At 41.3% G+C, this 18,729-nt stretch overlaps 1 protein-coding gene across 1 annotated transcript in view; it reads right to left on the bottom strand.

Moving 5' to 3' along the window:
* Positions 1-16,294: 16,294 nt before the first annotated feature.
* Positions 16,295-18,729, bottom strand: part of snta1 (syntrophin, alpha 1) — a 39,175-nt gene continuing 36,740 nt past the window's right edge. Inside the window, exon 8 of the mRNA XM_030419693.1 lies at positions 16,295-17,873. Within this exon, the coding sequence (XP_030275553.1) occupies positions 17,781-17,873 (93 nt within the window). The 3' untranslated portion in view covers positions 16,295-17,780. The remainder of the gene's footprint in view (positions 17,874-18,729) is intronic.

The following is an 18,729-nucleotide window of genomic DNA, read 5'->3' as shown; positions in this document are numbered from 1 at the left end:
TCCCGCCTGATGCCTGTTAATTTTTTACTTTTTGTCTCTTCCTTGTCCCCTTCTCTAATGAGACGATCACACCTTCTTCTTTTCTTTTTTTTTCTTCCTAAGAACATGATAATCGCAGTTTTAAAAGATCCACCCACACCCACATCTTACTGTACCTTACAGTGTGCTTGCACTTAGGAAGGTCACGTTTGTATCCTATATTTATATTTAGCCCAGAGCTCCAATGGCATTAGCTAATTAGCTATGGATGCAGTGTACACCAGCCAGCGTGGATATTGCCAGTAAACTATCTTAACAAACAAGAGAGCAGATGCGAGGAGACGTTTGCTTTGCTTGTGAAAGTGGTGCATCGTAGGCGTCTAGTGTGAGATAAAGAGAACAGAGAAATGCAATGTGCACACAAACTCAGGCAACCGTCCAAGTACTGATTTTACCCCAATTGCACACAAGTCTTCTCGGAGACTTTCTGAGAGAGGAGAGGAGAGGAGAGGAGAGGAGAGATTGAAATGGAACTGTCACGATCCCTCCATTCAATGTTTAATTCATTTTACGTCTGCCTGCCGTCTACTCCTCAGTGCTATTGAATTGCCAAATAGATCATTATTGGACAATTGGAAAACCTGCCACTTTGTGATATGACACACATTATGTGAAAATCACAGTCATACATTCTTAATGCAGCGGCAGATAAAAGAGGTTTTTGGGGTGCAGCCGCACGGCCCCCCGTCTCTTTGCCTTTTGTGTACGTACAGTAGGTTTTTTTTTATCCATGAATATCTGCTTTCTCTGTGTGTTTGGGTGTCGCCTCTCCACTCATGCATGCATGAAAACAATATTCCGTTTCTTCCGTCTTATTTCAGAGAATTTCCCTTTTCACTACAAACTCTCTCCGCCTGCATCCACACATTCGCCGGCAGTCAATGTCCTGTGCTGTAGTAAATACTGCAAGATGACAGTATCAATTTGACACTTTGTGTCAGCGCCCTTAATCCCATCCCTCGTCTTGGAGTCAAAGTCATGAGGCCAACGGAGAATGAAAAGCCACAATTTATGGCGGAGGGTGCCACTGAGAAGAGGTGAATGCAGCGGTCTCGTTGGTTTCCATAGATTTTGAAAAGATCACTGCAGCGGCAAAATGGATGACATCAGTGATGGCAGGCTGGGTGACAAAGACGAGGTCAGCGGTGGTACCCATCTAGAAGAGAGCAAAATGAGAGTGATTCAAAAACACTGTTTAGTTCTGGGTTCAAAAGTGCAATAATTTCAGTGAAAGAGCTTTTAACTGTGAAATATTCTGATACACCTCAGGTTTTTGAGATTGATTCAGGATAATTCATAAGCCCAGCTGGCTCTGTTCAAAACCTATTATGCTTTTTTCATTTATTTCCTTTCCTTCAGTGTTTTGTTCCTTGTTCATGTAAAAGATCTTAAAAGTCAAAACATTCAAAGTCCACACCAATGGAAGCTCCTCCCTCCCACAGAAAGCACTGCTCCTGAATCACTCGTCAGTAGTCCCACCTTTAATTCCAAGACTTTGTGACATCACAATACGTCATGGAGTCACACTTGTATATAATTTTTGCCAGGTGCCTAGTTTGGCACCTAAGAACTGATTTAGCACAGCTGCTTTGTTGTTTTTAGCAATGCTGGGGGTGTGCGTTGACCAATCAGAGGAGACAGGGTATTCAGGAGGGGGGACTTTAAAGAGACAGGAGCTAAAACAGAGCGTTTCAGACGGAGGGCGAACACAGCGCTGCAGCACTGGACAGTATGAGAAAACTGACGTGTGCATGTAAACCTGTTCTAGTAGTAACCCATAATAAAATTTTGAGCCTGAAAATGAGCATATTCTGGCTCCTTTAAACTCGCCTGTATGAAATCAAAAAGGAATTTAAAGGATAATTCACCTTCTGAGTCCACACAGTCTTCAGGCTACAGTTTTTAAGTGAAAACAAGGTGAGATTAATGATGACATAATGAAATATTTGAGTCAGATTCAACTAATCGGTTAAACAAATCAAGTTCTGCTAAATGTTTTTTTTCGGTGTGTAAATATGTACGTGGCTATTAGATCAATTGATTGTACCGTTATTTAAGCAACCGATTTTTGAAAGATACAACCATGCATGTACAGCAGGCTGAGCCTGTTCGTCGATGATGAATATGAGGTCAACCTCAGCGTTTGCGAGTGTTCATTTGTGGATTCGTGCAGTGGAAAATTCCCGTCACTGACAGGCTTGTAAGATCCATCCTGTGAAAAAAAAACCTTTTTATTTTCTTAAAAATGTACTTGCTCGTTGCTTGCTGTTGTGACGGAGCAACAACACCATCACCGACTTTCATCCGAGCATGAATATGGATACTGATAATCTGGCCACATGAGAAACTAGCTGGCTGGTGCTTCACTGTCCTTTGAGTTTAAACTGAGGCAGGCGAGGAGGTCAGTGCTGTGGGTGAGCCGAAGGGTCGAGAACGCAGAGGGAACCAAACGTGCCGAGCTTCTCACAGACCAAGCCACCGTAGCGCACAGACAAAATGTTTCAGTTGCAGCTTTGGTGCTGCGGTGGAGCAACAAGCAGCAGGAAATGTGGGTGGTTTTAACAAGAAATGGGTTTCGCTTTGTGTACAGAATCAGTTAAGGTTTCTCTTTATGCTGACTGTACTGCACAAATTGATTTAATGCATAACAAAACACAATATTGCCTGCAAATGCTGCGAACAGCGAGTCAACACAGAATACTATTAATCAAATTGATCCTGATTGAATTTGCTCTGCAATACTTTAAATTTGGCACCTTTAGCGACTTAGAAAAAAGTAACAAGGTATTAATCATTTCATAGCAATCATGTTTTGTATGCAAGATACCTTAGGATGTACAAAAACTGAAGCTGAACAAGGCGTGGGGCAATAAGACACACTGGACCTAACACGTGAGGCACAAAGCACACTTGTGGTTTCACACCTGCATACCTTTATGTAATCCTGTGCATATGCTATGTCAGCTTCGACAACCATTAAGTGCTGCCTGCGGGTTGTCAAATTTAGTCCATTTCCTGTGTTCTTTTGCATTACATGTGTTTCAAATGTTTAAAGTGGTTGCATCTTCTTTTAAAGAACCAGTGGTGCAATTTTTCAACCAACAGAAATTCCCCTTAGATTGATAACGAAACATCAGGTGATGAAGGATTTCTCTCTATGACTGGATAAGACCCAATTTGAATGTCTCAATATCAATTTGGTTACTTTGCCTCCTCACATACATGCAGGATCATTAGAAAATTATCTTTGGCATCTCATGTCCATTTTGAACACAACTGCATAAAAGTGGCTGATTCAAGTAAAAAAGATGCTCCATTCAGTACAAGCTGACACGTGGTGCAAAGAGTGAAGTGGTTTGGTCTTCAAGAGAATCTCGCAGATGGTTTTCTATTTCTAATCACTTTTTGGAAGCCAAAATTCATTTTCTGAGTTGATACTTTTAATCACTGCACATTAAAGAAGTTGCCAATTCTTGGTTTTTACAAATTCTATGGTCTCTTCCTCACCATGTAGTGGTTCCTTAATCTTACAGTTTCTATAATCAGTATTGCTGCATTGAAAAAATGGCATCACCTGTTTTTTGAAGAGAGAGTATCATCACCTGTCATCAGTTCTTCTCAGCTCTTCTGAGCTTTATGGCTTTTTTCAGGACAGTCTTTTGGTTTTCTGGTCACAATGTTCCTGTTGCAGAGGCATTTTTATGGATCCCACTGGTGTTCTTGTAAGAGCCACACTGCACTGCCTCTTATTGGCTTGCACCTTTCCCTTCGGTGTGACGAAAGCCTCGACAGCGCTGCGGTCCTGGTACTGCGCGCTAAATACCTCCATGATGTTTTTCCAACAGGAGGAGCCAAGAAAAGTAGAGTGAAGTTTAACTGATAGCTGCCTTCCTCCCAGAAAATAAAAACAAAAAAACAAAGGAAGTTCTGTTTTAGAAACTCATGGCCCTGGTAGACAACAAGAGAGAGGGAGGGAGGTCGGTGGGCTACGATTTAATTACTGTTTAATCAAACCTGAACAGCACAAAAGCTCATCAAAAGTGTGAAGAGTAACACCAGGAGGAGCAGCAGCAGACCGTAGGAGAGGGTGAAGAGGTCGGTATGTTTACCGGGTAAACTACAGATCATAAACTGCCGCATCAGAATAAAAACACAGACATAACTAGAGGAACTGTGTGGACTAAGATTTTGAGTCAACCAACACGACCAACAAAGGCAACCAAAGTATGGCGGAGTCAATCAAAAACAGTGGGTTTCATAGTAGTGCAGTTCAGTGGAATCTCACTGCTCTCATAACTTTGTTTTTTTTCTAACTGCCTAGCACAAAATAGCTGACAGATAAAGCAAACGACTAGCTGTTGAACATAAAGGAGAATTATCCTCCAGAAAGTTCCTGCATGAGTAGGTTGAGACCAAAAACAGAGCCAAAAACAAGCAGGCATTTGAGTTAACATAGAAACTTGAAAGACTCATTTACAAAGTTTACTCGCCATATTACCGTACCATATTGAATAACATTCAATAAAGATATATTAAATACAAAGAAAACTATGTATTATCTTTTTCTTTTTGAACCCTCTTTTAGATAATTTGACACCTCAAGTCAGTTGTGACATACCACTTTGTGCATCACAATGAATGCATGTAAATTTTTCTTTCAATGTGATATTTCAGAGGCTGTGTGTGCATAGCAGATTATTTTTGCCCCAACAGGAAAAGAAAGTGATGAGAACAGGCTGATATTGCACTTTTGATCTTTATGGACATGTGCAAATTGCGGTTCGCGAGAGAACATTAAGCAAACGGTGGCCGGAAGATAAGAAGTAAAGTCTCTCTTTGTCTCTGTCTCATTTAGCTGTGGGCAGTAACGGGGCAGGAGCCCACATCCATGCAGAGAAAACCACCATGCTCACTGACTGAGAGGTAAAATAGTAGTGCCTTACATTCCTCCATCTCAGCAGTTCTTAAGTCTTGACTTGAAGTGGAGATGAGTCAGATTGAGAACCACACACATGACTATTTTCTCATCACCCCTGCAGTCGTGTGTGAAACTCGAGTTTCTTCATGCCCTGTATCGCTCAGCACTGGAGCCACACACACGCACAGAAAAACAAAATAACAAAAAAAACGGGAAAAGCCATATGCAGTCATTTCAGATGTTTGTTAAACACTGCAGCTGCTCTATTTGAGCAATATCGCCCACACATGCTGCACCTTATCCTCCAATAATTGCATGTTGGAGAGTGTGTTAGAGAAAAAAAATGGTTGTGTTGGTGTAATAAGGTTCTGGTCCAGATGTTCGGGATTAAAGGCTCTTTATGAAAATACAATATAGTTACTCGGGAAGTAAGGTATTCAGCTCTGTCATGCATATGGCATGTAACACTATTCAAACAGGCCCCGGTGATGAGATTTGGAAAGGATTCAGTTGAATGTACTGCAACATGCTGGCTTGTTGTATAATAGACAGTCCCAGCATTTGGTTGGTGAAAAAAAAAAATTGTCCATGTTCTTAAAATCAGCACCATAGCAACCAAGCTGTGGAACAGGCTTTGCCAATATACAGTAAATGTAGCATCACAATACATTTTTACTGACTGACTTAGTCCTTGCTGTATCACTGCAGTGACACCCTTTGAGACAGTGTTTCTCCATTTAATCCAATAATTCTCAGACACAAAACATTTAGGGAACAGTTATGAATATAAACACAGTAAGAAGTTATTTGTTGTTCTGCCCATTCCGGAAAGACCAAATTACTAGATGTGCCTCTTCACGAACTCACTGATAGACTACACCTACAGTGGACGTCTGGTGCAGCAAAATAGCTTTAGCAGCCAGTGGCGTACTAAAGCTGCCCGAGGGCCAGGGGTGGGGAAAACAGAGGACCTCCAGCTTCATGTGGTGGGGCGACAGCGAGCGGAAAATTGGGGTGCACATCAATAAACCATGGACAGATTTCTTTCGCTAGAAATAATCTTTCAAGCTAATCGTTGTCACTTCAGCAAGAAACAAATGTTTACCGCTTGTTTGGTTAAGTTGTGTACGACCTTCATTCCTCACTTGGGACAGTTTGGGTTACGGTTTCACTTAAACTTTTTATTCCAACATAAACTTCAATGTGAATTCTAATTTTTCTTTTGTAGCTAATACTTTCCTAAGATTATCACACCACATACCTGAGCTACGCCAGACGGCTGGCAAAGATTTCCGATTTAATTCTGCATCTTTCTTTTCTACAGTTGTTTGGTATTTTTCAGTAAAACTTTGAGTTGTTAAGAAGGGTGCTAACTCATTGTCAGGTTGGACGGACCAAATTGTGCTCCATTGTATCTGGCACCTGCTTAAGTATCTTTTCCTCTTTCACCAATTACAGTGTATGTGTACCGACAGAATGGAGAATGCTTTGCTGTTTGTCTTCAATTTTCATCACATTTCAAATCCAATATATCATTCCATCTTTAAGTCCCTTCACTCTCTATTTGTGTCTGCGAGACAAACTTTTCCCTCTTCCCAGGGGACGTTTATTTTTGTCAGTTGCATCTGCATTCATTAGAATCAAATACGCCAAAAATCCCCTCCTTCTTTTTTCTCGAGTTTGCTCTCTTTCTGTTGCTCTTCCAAGTAATGATACTTTCTGTCACTCCAAAGTGTTTTCAATCAGTCTCTCGTCGTTTTTTAAAGAAATGGACTTAAAAGGCTTGGAGCAGGTGAAAACATGTGGATTGAATTCCAACTCGGGACTCAATTCAAAGGATCATCCTGGGCTAAATCACTCGCAGAGAGTTCCAGGTGCCAGCACACAAACCCGCGATGAAGGCCACACGGTGACAACGTGTGGGTTTTACAGATAAATGTGTGTTCCCAGTTAAAAGCATTTAACTTCTCTCTCAGAGTTAGCCACCCGTCTTTTAAATCTCATCAGTACAGTAGGCGAAGTTGTCCCAGTATAACTTTTTTTTTTTTTTTAAAGCAGACCCTGGAGATGCAGCAGCAGCTGTTTAAGCTGTAGCTCTCCACCTGAGAGTGAGACAGGTCAGGAGTTCAGAGACTTCAGTCTTTTCTTGTGAGGAATACTGCACGTATATACTGCTGAACTGTGGGGGCTTGAACATTGCAAACTCACCAAAAATAACTAAGGCTGTTTTTTAAAATCCACATAATGAGAAAAAGTCTGAATGAACACATGTTGCAAGTCCCAAAAGGTTCATACTAAGTGCTAATATTTAATTTGCTGCCCTTATACCTGCAATATGCTGCCCATTAAGGCCTGCTCAGAGTTTATCGTGGTTATCTTCAGGCACTAAAAAATCCCTCGGTAAAGGTTTGGGAAAGATTGTGGTCTTGGTTAAATGCTAAAATAGTTCAAATTGATTTAAAGCGTGGTACAGGACAGATTTACTCTGCTCAATTTTAATCAAAACCACAATTTTCCCTCAGCTTTAACTGCCTTCATTTCCTAAATCCAACCATATGTGGCAGGATGTCGACCTGCAGTGTAGAAGTCCTTACTGTGGGTCCACCATCCCAACTAGCCACCTCCCTATGAGTTCAGCGCAGTGCGGTGAGGTAACGCTCCCGTCTATGGAAAAACAGTGTCGCTGGTAAGTGTAAACTGGCCAGGAGGTAGGTTTTGTGAAGAAATTAGCAGCATTGCGAGGGAATAATTTGCACCTTTTGCCAGGGGCGGAAATCCAAAATACCAGCTATGACTACTTTATCAATAACAGTGTTCGGTGTTGTGATCTCGCCTTCGCACTTCTCGAGCTATACATCACACGATTATCATGACCATATTGAGTTTGCAGATGTTCAAGTTTCCATATTTTTCAAGCACGTCAGGATTGCTGTGTCTGTGTGTGTGTAGAGTCCAACGTTTATTCTTGACCTTGGAAACTCCTCAAAGTATTTGATCAAGAGGAAGATAAGCTTGAGGAGGGTTCTTCTGGAGCTTTTTTGATAGCAGCACAATCTTCAAACAATTAAACCAATGATTCAGGACTCCAGCATGAGATTTGTGTGGATATAGTGTAAGTTTAATCCATGGTCTAACATACCGTGAAACTGTGTTAGACTCCCTCTCGAGAGATCAAGTTAGCAGACCGCTAATTTTTATCAACCTCAGAAACGACCGCACGACAACAATACACTGCAGTAAATGGATCCAAATATAAACCGCCACCAAAAAGCCACAAATAATGCTCAGAAGAGCACCAAACTTCAGCAACAGTACAAATAGGGTCTCAGCACATAGTCCTGGGCATTAATACTCCACGAGCTTAGCTGGATTTCTACTGAAAAGCTGACAAAATTTACCACTCTTCTGCAGCAGCTTCCTGTTGACGGGAAGTCCCGACGACTCGATTACCGAGTGCAGTAGAGTGCCGCGGCTCAAGGATGAAAATGTATGATTATGACTCCATGGAAAAGCAATCAAAGTTCATATGTGTCTTACCTGCCAGTTTATAACAGTTATTATTGAGAGAGGACAGGGAAAAGAACGGAATTGAGCATTTCTAACCGCACTCGGTAATCATCGCGTCAGGACTTCCCCGACCCGGAAGCTGATGGAGGAGAGTTGAAATCTGTTTTTAGCTTCCCAATAGAAATCCAGCTAAGCTAGCGGAGGTTAGATGCCCCAGACTATGTGCTGAGACCCTATTTGTACTGTTGCTGAAGTTTGGTGCTCTTCTGAGCATTATTTGTGGCTTTTTGGTGGCGGTTTATATTTGGATCCATTTACTGCAGTGTATTGTTGTCGTGCGGTTGTTTCTGAGGATGCTAAAACTCCGTAAATTAGCAAATTACTGTGGTGCTTGGCCAAGCACACCCGAACAACAATCGGTTAAAATTTCAAAATAAAAGGCGCCTACACTTCTTGCTTTAAATTGGGGAAAAGATCTGGGGTTGGTTCTTTATTAACCACCTCCTTGAAACAGTTGCCATTGACTATCGGCGTCACACAGGACTCATACACTTATTCTCAACAACACTTACTTATTTACTGCAGCACCTTTATGCACCCTCTCTCATAGCACTGTCTCTTTAAGGCCCCTCCCACCCCCCCTTCTGAAAAGCACAGTCTGCTCTGATTGGTCAGCTCTTACAGGCCTGACCCAGCACCCCCTTACAGTGTTTTTTCCATGAACAAAGTACTTCATCACAATCTATCTCATGGATAGTGATATAGGGGGTAATAAGCTAAGATGTGACCAGCCCAGAACCAGTCTTATTGATTCTTCCGACTCCCTTTAATCCGAGCCATAAATTCACAGTATTAACGCTGCGATTTTAATCACTCATGCGTAACTTTAATTGCATTTGTTAACTGTGAGCCAGTAATGACTGAAATCCTGTTTTCTTCTCACACCCACATACGCAGCAGCTCGGGGGCCTCGTCTTTCTCTGCTTGTCAAGCCTCAGATAATAAACACAGGAGAACATTCTGGAGAAGGCCCATTTTAATGCGTTTTTTCTTTTAAAGAAACGGATTATCAAATTAATGGAAACTGCTCAATAACTGCTGCAAGTGAGGAATGCTTCCCACCTAATTGAATTAGGGCTTTTTCATTTCTGTGATTTCTGTGTTTGTTTTTGGCAGCTGCCATCTGTTTGCCTGGGACCAGCTCTATTAATAAGCTATTCAGATTGAGATGGGGCTTTATTCCAGCAACTGTTTCTCACCTCCTCTCTCTCTCTGTCTCTCTCTCTCTCTCTCTCCCTCTGTCTCCTCTTTTTCTCGCTTCCTCGCTCACTCAAATGATTGTCATGGAAATCATCAGAGGTGCCAAGCCACAAACAAAAGAAAGAGCTTTAACATACACCTGAGCCAAAAAGAACAGAACTGTAGTCTAATTACGATGGGAACAATTAAGACTGTGCATATTTATTGACAGGGGACTTCACACAGGAGCATATGCTCATGAATACCAAAAAATGAAGGCAGAACGAGGTGGAGGGGAGGGGGCTGGTGGTGGTGTTGTTGGTGGTGTTGGACGTGAATGTCTATATGATGGTGTTGCTATGAAGAAGCATTCTAACCCCGGAAAAGCACGGGAGGCAATGCAAATGTGCAGCTTTGTTTGACAAATGAAACATTTCCATTGTAATTCTCCGATAAGCTATTGTATTATGCACTCACTTTTGTCTTTTGATGTAACACCTTTTTTTTTTCTGGAAGCGATGTAGCCAATTTACCATTCCCTCAAATAAAGAAAAAAAACAAAAACAAGCTTAAGTGCACCGCCACCAATATTAACCCCCATTCTCTCTTTCTCCCTCTCTCTCTCTCTCTCTCTCTCTCTCTCGCCCTTTTCCTTTCTTCTTTTCCTTTCTCTTACCTCTCTGTTGACAGCAACACTCTCCCTTTCAGTGCTCCAAGAACAAGGAATTCCAATCTGGGCTTTGCTCAGTATTCTGATCACACACCGCTCTCCTCCAGTAATACAAGTCTACTTTAAAATTCATAACTACATTTGGAAAGAATAAAAGGGTGCCCTGATGGAATATTTCCAAGGAGCTTACTTGAGCGAAAATACAATTCGCTTTGGCATATTTAATAACCCTAACCTGGTCTTTAAGACATACAGTAGTAATAACAATATTAAAAAAAAAAAACTGGCATCTGAAAAAAAGGGGGGAAAGAAATCCAAGCGGCCATGCCCTAGCATGAAATGAGTACCTATAATTCCTGCCTCTAGGAGGAGGAGGATGAGAGAACGATGGAAAGAGAGAAAGAAATGAAGGGGAAGATGGAGAGAAAGTCAAAGTTAGAAAGAGTCAGCTCAGCTCAACTCTCATTTTCTCGCCTTTTCTCTTCCCCATCCCTCCCCTCTCTTCTGCCTGCGAGGCAGTTTGAATTGAATCAAACAACCTAGATTGATTAAGCTTGGATGAATGACTTTCCAATGACACAGGATTTCAGCTTTAGCCCCTGCGCTATCCCTCTGTACATATTTGACGTGGTTATTGAGGAGCTGATGTGAAAGTGATTGTGCAGTTGTTTCCTTTGGGAGTCTGTGCAAGGTTGGAAGGTTCTGGCGCAGACTAAAAAATGTTGTCGCCGTCGTTCGGGTTCCTTGAAAGTCCTGTTTGATTCCTGTTGCTTTGATCCGAAAGGCCTCTCAGGAAAGAGAGGCACAATGAATGAGTGTGAGAAAATAGATAACATGCTCTTTCAATTGGAATATGAATTGCTCAGCTCGAGCCTTAGTATTAATCTCTTGCCCCCTTTCCTCTCTCTCTCTTTCTCTCTCTCCAGTCCTTTTGTGTTAGGAGGGCGAGAAAAAGAGATAGGGTAGAGAGAGAGGGAGAGAGAAAACAAGAAATAGAGTATTGAATATTGTGGGATGTCCTGTTCTGAATTAGGTCAGGACCAATCAAAGCTTAAATGCTCCCTCTCTCTCGCTCTCTCTCTCTGTCTCTCTCTCTCTCTCTCTTTCTCTCTCTCTCTCTCTCTGATTCTCCTGTATGGAGAGAGAGAGACCCCTACTGTCCCTGACGGCACATTATAACTGTTGGCCCTGAACATTTCTCTCCTCCCTCGGTGCTCTACTGCCATCTGTCTGCTTCAACACACACTCCGGGATGTGGCTGTTGCCAGGGTTCCACCGTAAACCTGCTACTGCACGAGCACGAGCTATACAGTCTTCCTATAGGAACTTCCTGTGTGTGAAAAAAGGGACACGATTGCATATACTCAAGAGTGGAAGAAGCATTTTGGTCCGTACATGGGTTAGGTGATCTGCCAAGACGGCATCTCACTCTGTTGAGAGATAGAAAGCCCTTTGCTGTTTACCTACTAAACATTGTGCTTCCTCTTTTTACTGTTGATTTGGGAGTCGATGTGGTGAAATCATGAACTGTGACTATGATGTGTAGATAGCTGTCAAGTTTCTATAGACTGCAAAGCATGCTGTATGTTTTTTTTCTTTTCTATACGCTCTTCTGTGTTTTTATTCCTCTACATTTATTCGTCTGTCTTATATTAAAGAGGTCATATTATGCTAATTTTCAAGTTCATACTTTCATTTTGTTGTCCTTGCAGAATAGGTTTACATACTTCAGTTTTCAATACGCTCTTTATTTGGCTCATATGGTGCATTGCTGCAGTATTCCCTTTTCACACTGTGTTTTGAACGCTCTGTTTTAGCTACAGAGTAAGCTGTCTCACCTCTGTTCCATCTTTGGTGAGAGTTGCAGGTACGCAGGGCCGGGATGTAGAGGCAGAGCAGGTCAGGTCATGCCAAGCAAGGTAGTGCGATCTAAAATAACGGCGCTACAGCAGTAGCAACTGTATGTCTGCTGACTGACTGGAGCGTATATTTTTAAATATGTATTTATATAACGGCTGTTACATAGTGACGCACATAAGTTACGGATGTAAAGGCTTGACACCCCTTTTACATGCACAACAATGCTTCATAACACAATAAAGGAAAGGGAAAACATCCAAAAAGCATAATATGACCTTTTTAGAAAGTAACAGTGTCAAAAATGTCGATATGTATTGATATGAAAGTATTGTGTGAAGTTACAAATTACAGAAACACGACACTGACACTGAAGTTAAAGTGCTTCAGTGAAATCTCTGCAGACGTCATAGGACCTGAGGAAAAAACAGCGAAGCATGCAGTACAGAACGTCCTTGCTTGTGTTAAAGGGTATCACATTTTACTGGATTGCAAGTTAGTTGAATTGTGACTAAGTGTAACTACTAAATACAGTTTCTGAGTTTAATTAGTCGAACTGCGTATTTCACAAGGTCATCAAATGTGACCCATAAATGCCGAACGTTCAATATTTAACTCTAATGTACTGGATTACATTCTAGGACTGATCTCAGGTGCTCAAACTCAAAAAGGTGATGAAACTTTTGAAGTTTTAAGAAAATTTGCATCCACAGCTACACACTCACATTTCTGACGATGCCAAGTTAAGCTGCTGATCCGTACACAGTGTGATGATTCAGTCAGGCCCTGTAACAGGCGTGCATAATGACGCTGATGACTGAACTGATGATAATAGTGATTATATTGATGATTGTGATGACGGCTTTACAAAGGACGTGGTGGAGACAGTAACCCACAATAAGAAAGCAGCTTGTGTAGTGATTTTTGATCAACACTTTCAGCAGCAGGTTTTTGGTCATCTTCCAAAAGCGGTGAAGCTCGAGTGAAGTAATAAAAACGCAAAAAGCGATGCCAAATGAACATTCTGGGCCCGCGCCACCTCAGAGTGTTTCCCCTGCAGTTATTCAAGAGGACGTTTTAATTTTGCCATTTAAAAATGACATATCCTCTGTGATCGCTTTCCATTAAAACGAAATGATTCACCGTTGGCTAATTTATTAGCTTAACAAAGAATTTGACACAATACAAATGATTATAATGAAAAGAGGGGTAGTAAAAACGCCATAGATTTTAATCAGTTAAACTTTAGTGACTGCTGAATCTCACATATGACTATTTTTACCGAAGCCATAAAGCACGCAGGATGTAAAACCTGTCATTAGGCCGGAGTTGGGAAAGTCTACAGGATGGAGGACAGAGAGACAGAAAGCCAGAGCAAAATAAAACACATGGGAACATTATCTTAACCATGTGCAGGAGCTTTCAGAATAGAACAAAATAAATAAACTTTCAAATCAGGCTTATTCTTCTCTAGTGCAGCAAAAACACACAACACGGCGAATTCTTGTGACTCGAAAGATAGAACGATCCAAGGTACTCCTCTGCTTACCCCTTGTAGCATTCAAGTGTGTTGTGAATAGCCTATCTGATGGACTCTACTACAGACACCTGGATCATAAGAGTGTTTCGAGCTCTTAAGCCCATTTGCAGCCCTATCCTGCATTAGCACAAGTGCATTTTCTACGTGTGTCTTCAGGAGAACAATAGTTTTTTTTGTTTTTTTTTCCAATTTAATCACAGCGTAAAGATAAAGAAACCTTAAAGGGGGGAACTGTCATCACATCTCGGCGTTTGATGCTGTTACAGATGCCTTTTGTTAACTGATAATGCAGCTGGACGTGGCGATTTGATTGATCTGAAGTGTCTGAAATGCTATTGTGCTGTAAAAGATTGATTTGACAAAATAGCGTGAGGTGAAATTTGGGCTAAAACACTAAAGAATGCCGGTGTCGTCCGGAAGAAAAAGGAAAGTGCATGCCTTGATTGGCCACCGCTCGTCTCATCGCCGCTCTCTGTTTTGTCTAAAATTCAAATAAAGACCTTAAAAGCCTGATTGTGAAAATGTCACCCGGCCTTTTCTTATTTAGAGTCAATATCCCTTCTCTTTGAACGTAATAATGTTTGCTCTCCTAGCCTGCGACACAAAAGCAGGCATTGCAGAATGTATTCTATCAGGTGCAACATTTTCTCTCAGCCCCCCTCACTCACTCACGAACATCATATTTTCTGCCAATTCCCTCCCCCACCGCCCCCTCACCACCCCCAACCCCCCACCCCACCCCCACTTCCTCTCCCTCCTAAGTGCCCTTCCATTTTTGTTAATCAAAATATATTCACACAATCTCCTCCTCCCTCTCCAGCGGATCTGAGAGGCTGATTGGCAATTTCAGCAGCGAAAACCATAGTTCAGGGGGAAGAAGAAGGGGGGGAGGCGCAGCCAATCTGAGAGCTCGCCGCCGTTGCCATGGTAACACTCTCAACAAGAGGGAGTGAGAGCTGAAAGAGGGGAGGGAGGGAGGGAGGGGAGAGAAGATATGATCAAATGTGAACACTCCATTCTGATTTGATAGGCCGATATATACAACTCACAGTTTGTTATTACTCGACTCTCCAGCTTCCATCTGTTGTTCGGGCGCACACATGCAAATACACGTGTGTTTAAAAAGCATGCGCGCACACACACACACACACTCACACTTTACACAGTAACAGGCAGCATCTGCACCTCACTGATAACACTGCCTCATGGCAGTAAAAGCATATAAGAGGGGGACTGTTTGCGCGTGTGCTGCTTTTACAATGGCTAGCAGCAGGCCTAACTGTCTCCATCACACACCCCGCTGACTTAAGCGTCTCATCATCATCATCTTAGCTCAGCCCATTCTTCAGATCTGCCCGGACTTCATAAAACTGTCAGACCACCAACTGGGACTGTTAAATAAAGACAGCGCGGAGGCCTGATCTGCTGTTTCGGTGGAGCGGCTCGTTAAAGAGCGTGAGATATGACATTAAAACGTGCAGCTGGATATGAGAAGTGCATTAGACTAACTCAAAAGAAGTGTGTGAATCCTGCCAAACAGGCAGACAGACAGAAAGACAGATACACAGACAGATAGAAGGACATATAGATATATAGATAGATTGTCCATTGTCCATTTATTGTATCCATTTTCTAACAATCAACTAACTGACTACATGTCACGACTCCACAAAGGTAGATATTTCAAATCAGAACCATCAATCTTTGCTTTCAGAAAAAGTCAATGTCACAACAGCTCATTTCCCTGCCATGGCATTTCTTGGTTTCCATATTTAAAAACCATCAAATGAAAGTGTGGGGCTCGATTAATAGGTGTCTACTCCTGTCAGACTCCCTCTTCTATGACCAAAGCAAAGAAAGACAAACTCTGAGTCCATGTCTGTTTGTGATTGTTTCATTCAGTGTTAAACCTAACAATAACAATGAGCAGTAAATAAGAATGGAAGCACAAAGATGCCTCCAGCATACAGATGATAATTCACCTGGACTCTTTGCCAGCTGATGAATCTTCACTCACATCTGTGAGAGCATAACAAATGGACATTTTAGGTAAAAGATACAAAAATAAATTGCAGAATTGCAGAGGTCACTTTGCACATCCTGCTTTTATAATTTTTTTTTCTATACAATGGGTAAAGCTTTAACTGGTGAATTATTAATCTGCTGAACAGATCAAAATTGACATTTTCAGGTTATTACTTAAAGTAGCATTATGTCAACTATTGGCATTTTGTGCGATCTTGCGCCACCATCAAGTGGTCTGTAACAACCATCCAGACGTAATGAGGTGCTAACTAAAAAGAAAGCTCATTGCGTCCTACCAATGCTGTCTTGAAAGGTTGTACGTTGAAGTAAACATGTATGAGTGTGTGTGAGTGCGCTGTGATCCTGCCCTCTCACTGTAGTTACATGAGACAGAGACACCATTAAGTGAACATAGGTCTTCAAAGAAGCAAAATAAAGAAGTGAAACGATCAAGAGTCCCGTTCATGTGGTGTCAGTAAAGCACACGCATGGTAAACAATAAAAGTTAACAAAGTTTATTACATGTTTATATACAAACAACCCTGCAAGGCACACCTTTGTTTAAATAAGAATATACAATACATTTTATTCTTGAAAGCAAACAAGGTTTAGGTCTGAAATATATATTAATACAAGTCTGTTTAGTGTTGGACACGGAGAGAAGTTGTGGATGTTCAGTTGACACATAATAAAAGAAGAAAAAAAAGACAATCAAAACACTTTATGATGTAAACAACTCAACATCTTTCATCTGGTAAGTTATCTTTAAATGTTGGTTAACATGTGTACAAAATAGACCATCTGTGCTCTCTGATGAAGCCTGTCTGTCCTCTCTTGTGATTAAATCACAATGTACAGACAAAAACACTGTACTGTGTTTATCTAAGAGCTAAACTCTGTACCTTTACCGTAGCTTATCCACACAGGAGAAGTAGCTTAGCGAGACTGGCACTCTTTCAGCCAACTGTTTGACAATGATTATGTGACAACCTTTGTCTTCATGTGGGCTGAAATTAAATTAAACTGCAGTCACACTGTCTGAATAAGGCCATCCAGATTCAAGGGAGGATTTTCTTTTTTTGTTATGAAAATTAAAATTTTTGTCTACTTTATTGGTTAAGCTAAAATACAATTTAAAAAAAACCTTTTACAATATACTACTGTTAGCGATTTCTCTTTGTTAGGCCATGGATTATGAGCACATTTAAAAGAGAAGGAGAGACAGAAAATAAAATAAAAGTGTATTCAGCGATAAGGAAAAATAAACTGTATATGATTTGGCATTTGGAAATTGTCTTCAACAAAAAGGCAATGTAGCTTAAAAGAAATTTCACACAAAAAAAGCATATCGTTACACTTGTGTTCTGTGCATTGTTCAGTACAGACGATTGATCATGTAGTGATCAGTCATGTCATTCTGTCACTCCACTGAAGCTGCCTTCATAAAAAAAGTGTTTGTCCAACATCAATCAGGACATTTGTGAAATAACTTTTGTTATGACTGCTCACAGCACATAAAGCAGAGATTGAAAGATGAAAGGATGCTTGTGACAAAGGCCTGCCGTGACTCATGAAACAAAACAAAACTGAACAATGGGGGAAAAAAACATGAAATGTTTGGGACTTCAAGCTTAGAAACATTAAGATGCAGGCTGTCATATTCACACAGTTTGCCATCATAAAGTGTCATGACCTACTGTAACAGATTTGACAGATGTCAGATCCCTTAAATGGCTGCTAAGCCATCTGTAAAAACCTCTCTTCACCTTACGACTACAAGTTCAACAAAGGTCCATCAATTTTGCTGTTTTGTCTTCATTCCCTTACGAAGACCAGGAAGTACCTAACCAGAGAAGGCCTATAGGAAGGCTGAAAAGAGGGGTGGTCAGTATCTTTTCCTGGGCCACATCCACTGGTGTTTCAGAGTCGTCTGGGCTGTGTGTTTTATTGAATATTCCTATTGTTGATTTTCTGGTTGGCCATTATCATGCCAGAAGGCCAAGTCGCTTGACTTTAGCAGACAGGAAAGAGTGGATGATGAAGACTATGGTCTTGGGACAACAGTGAAGGTCCAGTTGCTGAAAAAAAAGAGATTGATAGGAGAGAAGCAAACGTGGAATATGAGCTTTGTAATACTGTACATGACACTGATGGTTGCATCCCAAATGAAACGGCAATTAAAAGGCTAAATGATCATTTCTGTGTGTCAACAAAATAAAACAAGTTGTACTGAGTGAATAGCAGTTAAGTAGCAGTTCATACTAGATTGTTCTGGAGCTTTCACTTGCATGTCATGGTACTCATCAGCACATACTGTTTATCATATACTGGAGTTGGCTCATTTGTTGACTCAGATGGCTCAGACTTGGCCATCTCCATGACAACCGAGCAAACTCCATCCGCTGATGTAAACTGTTGAGGAAATGTGGCTAAAAGCTCCCACAGGGCCAGTGAATGGACCTTGTGTTGAGACAATCGTCTCAAAATAACTTTTATTACTAAATGACAGTGTTTTCCATTCATCACTACGTTGGCCCGCCACAGTATAATTTGTCCTGCCTCAGTCTGAGGATGTGAAATCCACACGGCCACGAAAGGTTGTTCAGTGACTATGTGTGAACAGCTTTACGCCGTGTCGTGTTTACCAGGCTTTGTGTGTGTGAATTTTCTTTTGCCATGTTAACATCATTTGTATCTGTTTCTAACCAAACTGTTTACTAGAACAAAAAATTGCTTACAAGAAAAATGTCTTCACACATCTAGCCTTTTCAATTTGCTCTCCAAGTGCATGACATCGATTCGTCTAACTTATAAACCTATAAAATGTGGCATCTTCAAGCGGCGTGCACCTCCTCTAGTGGAGTTAAATATTGGCTTGATTGTATTAAAGGGGACAGTTGGACCTCTGTGGAGGTATGCACTCTACTGAGTGTC

The sequence above is a fragment of the Sparus aurata genome, chromosome 6 (genome assembly GCF_900880675.1).
Source record: "Sparus aurata chromosome 6, fSpaAur1.1, whole genome shotgun sequence".
Classification (NCBI taxonomy): Eukaryota; Metazoa; Chordata; class Actinopteri; order Spariformes; family Sparidae; genus Sparus; species Sparus aurata.
Note: the sequence above shows the minus strand (reverse complement) of the source record. Positions and strands in the feature narration are given on the sequence as shown.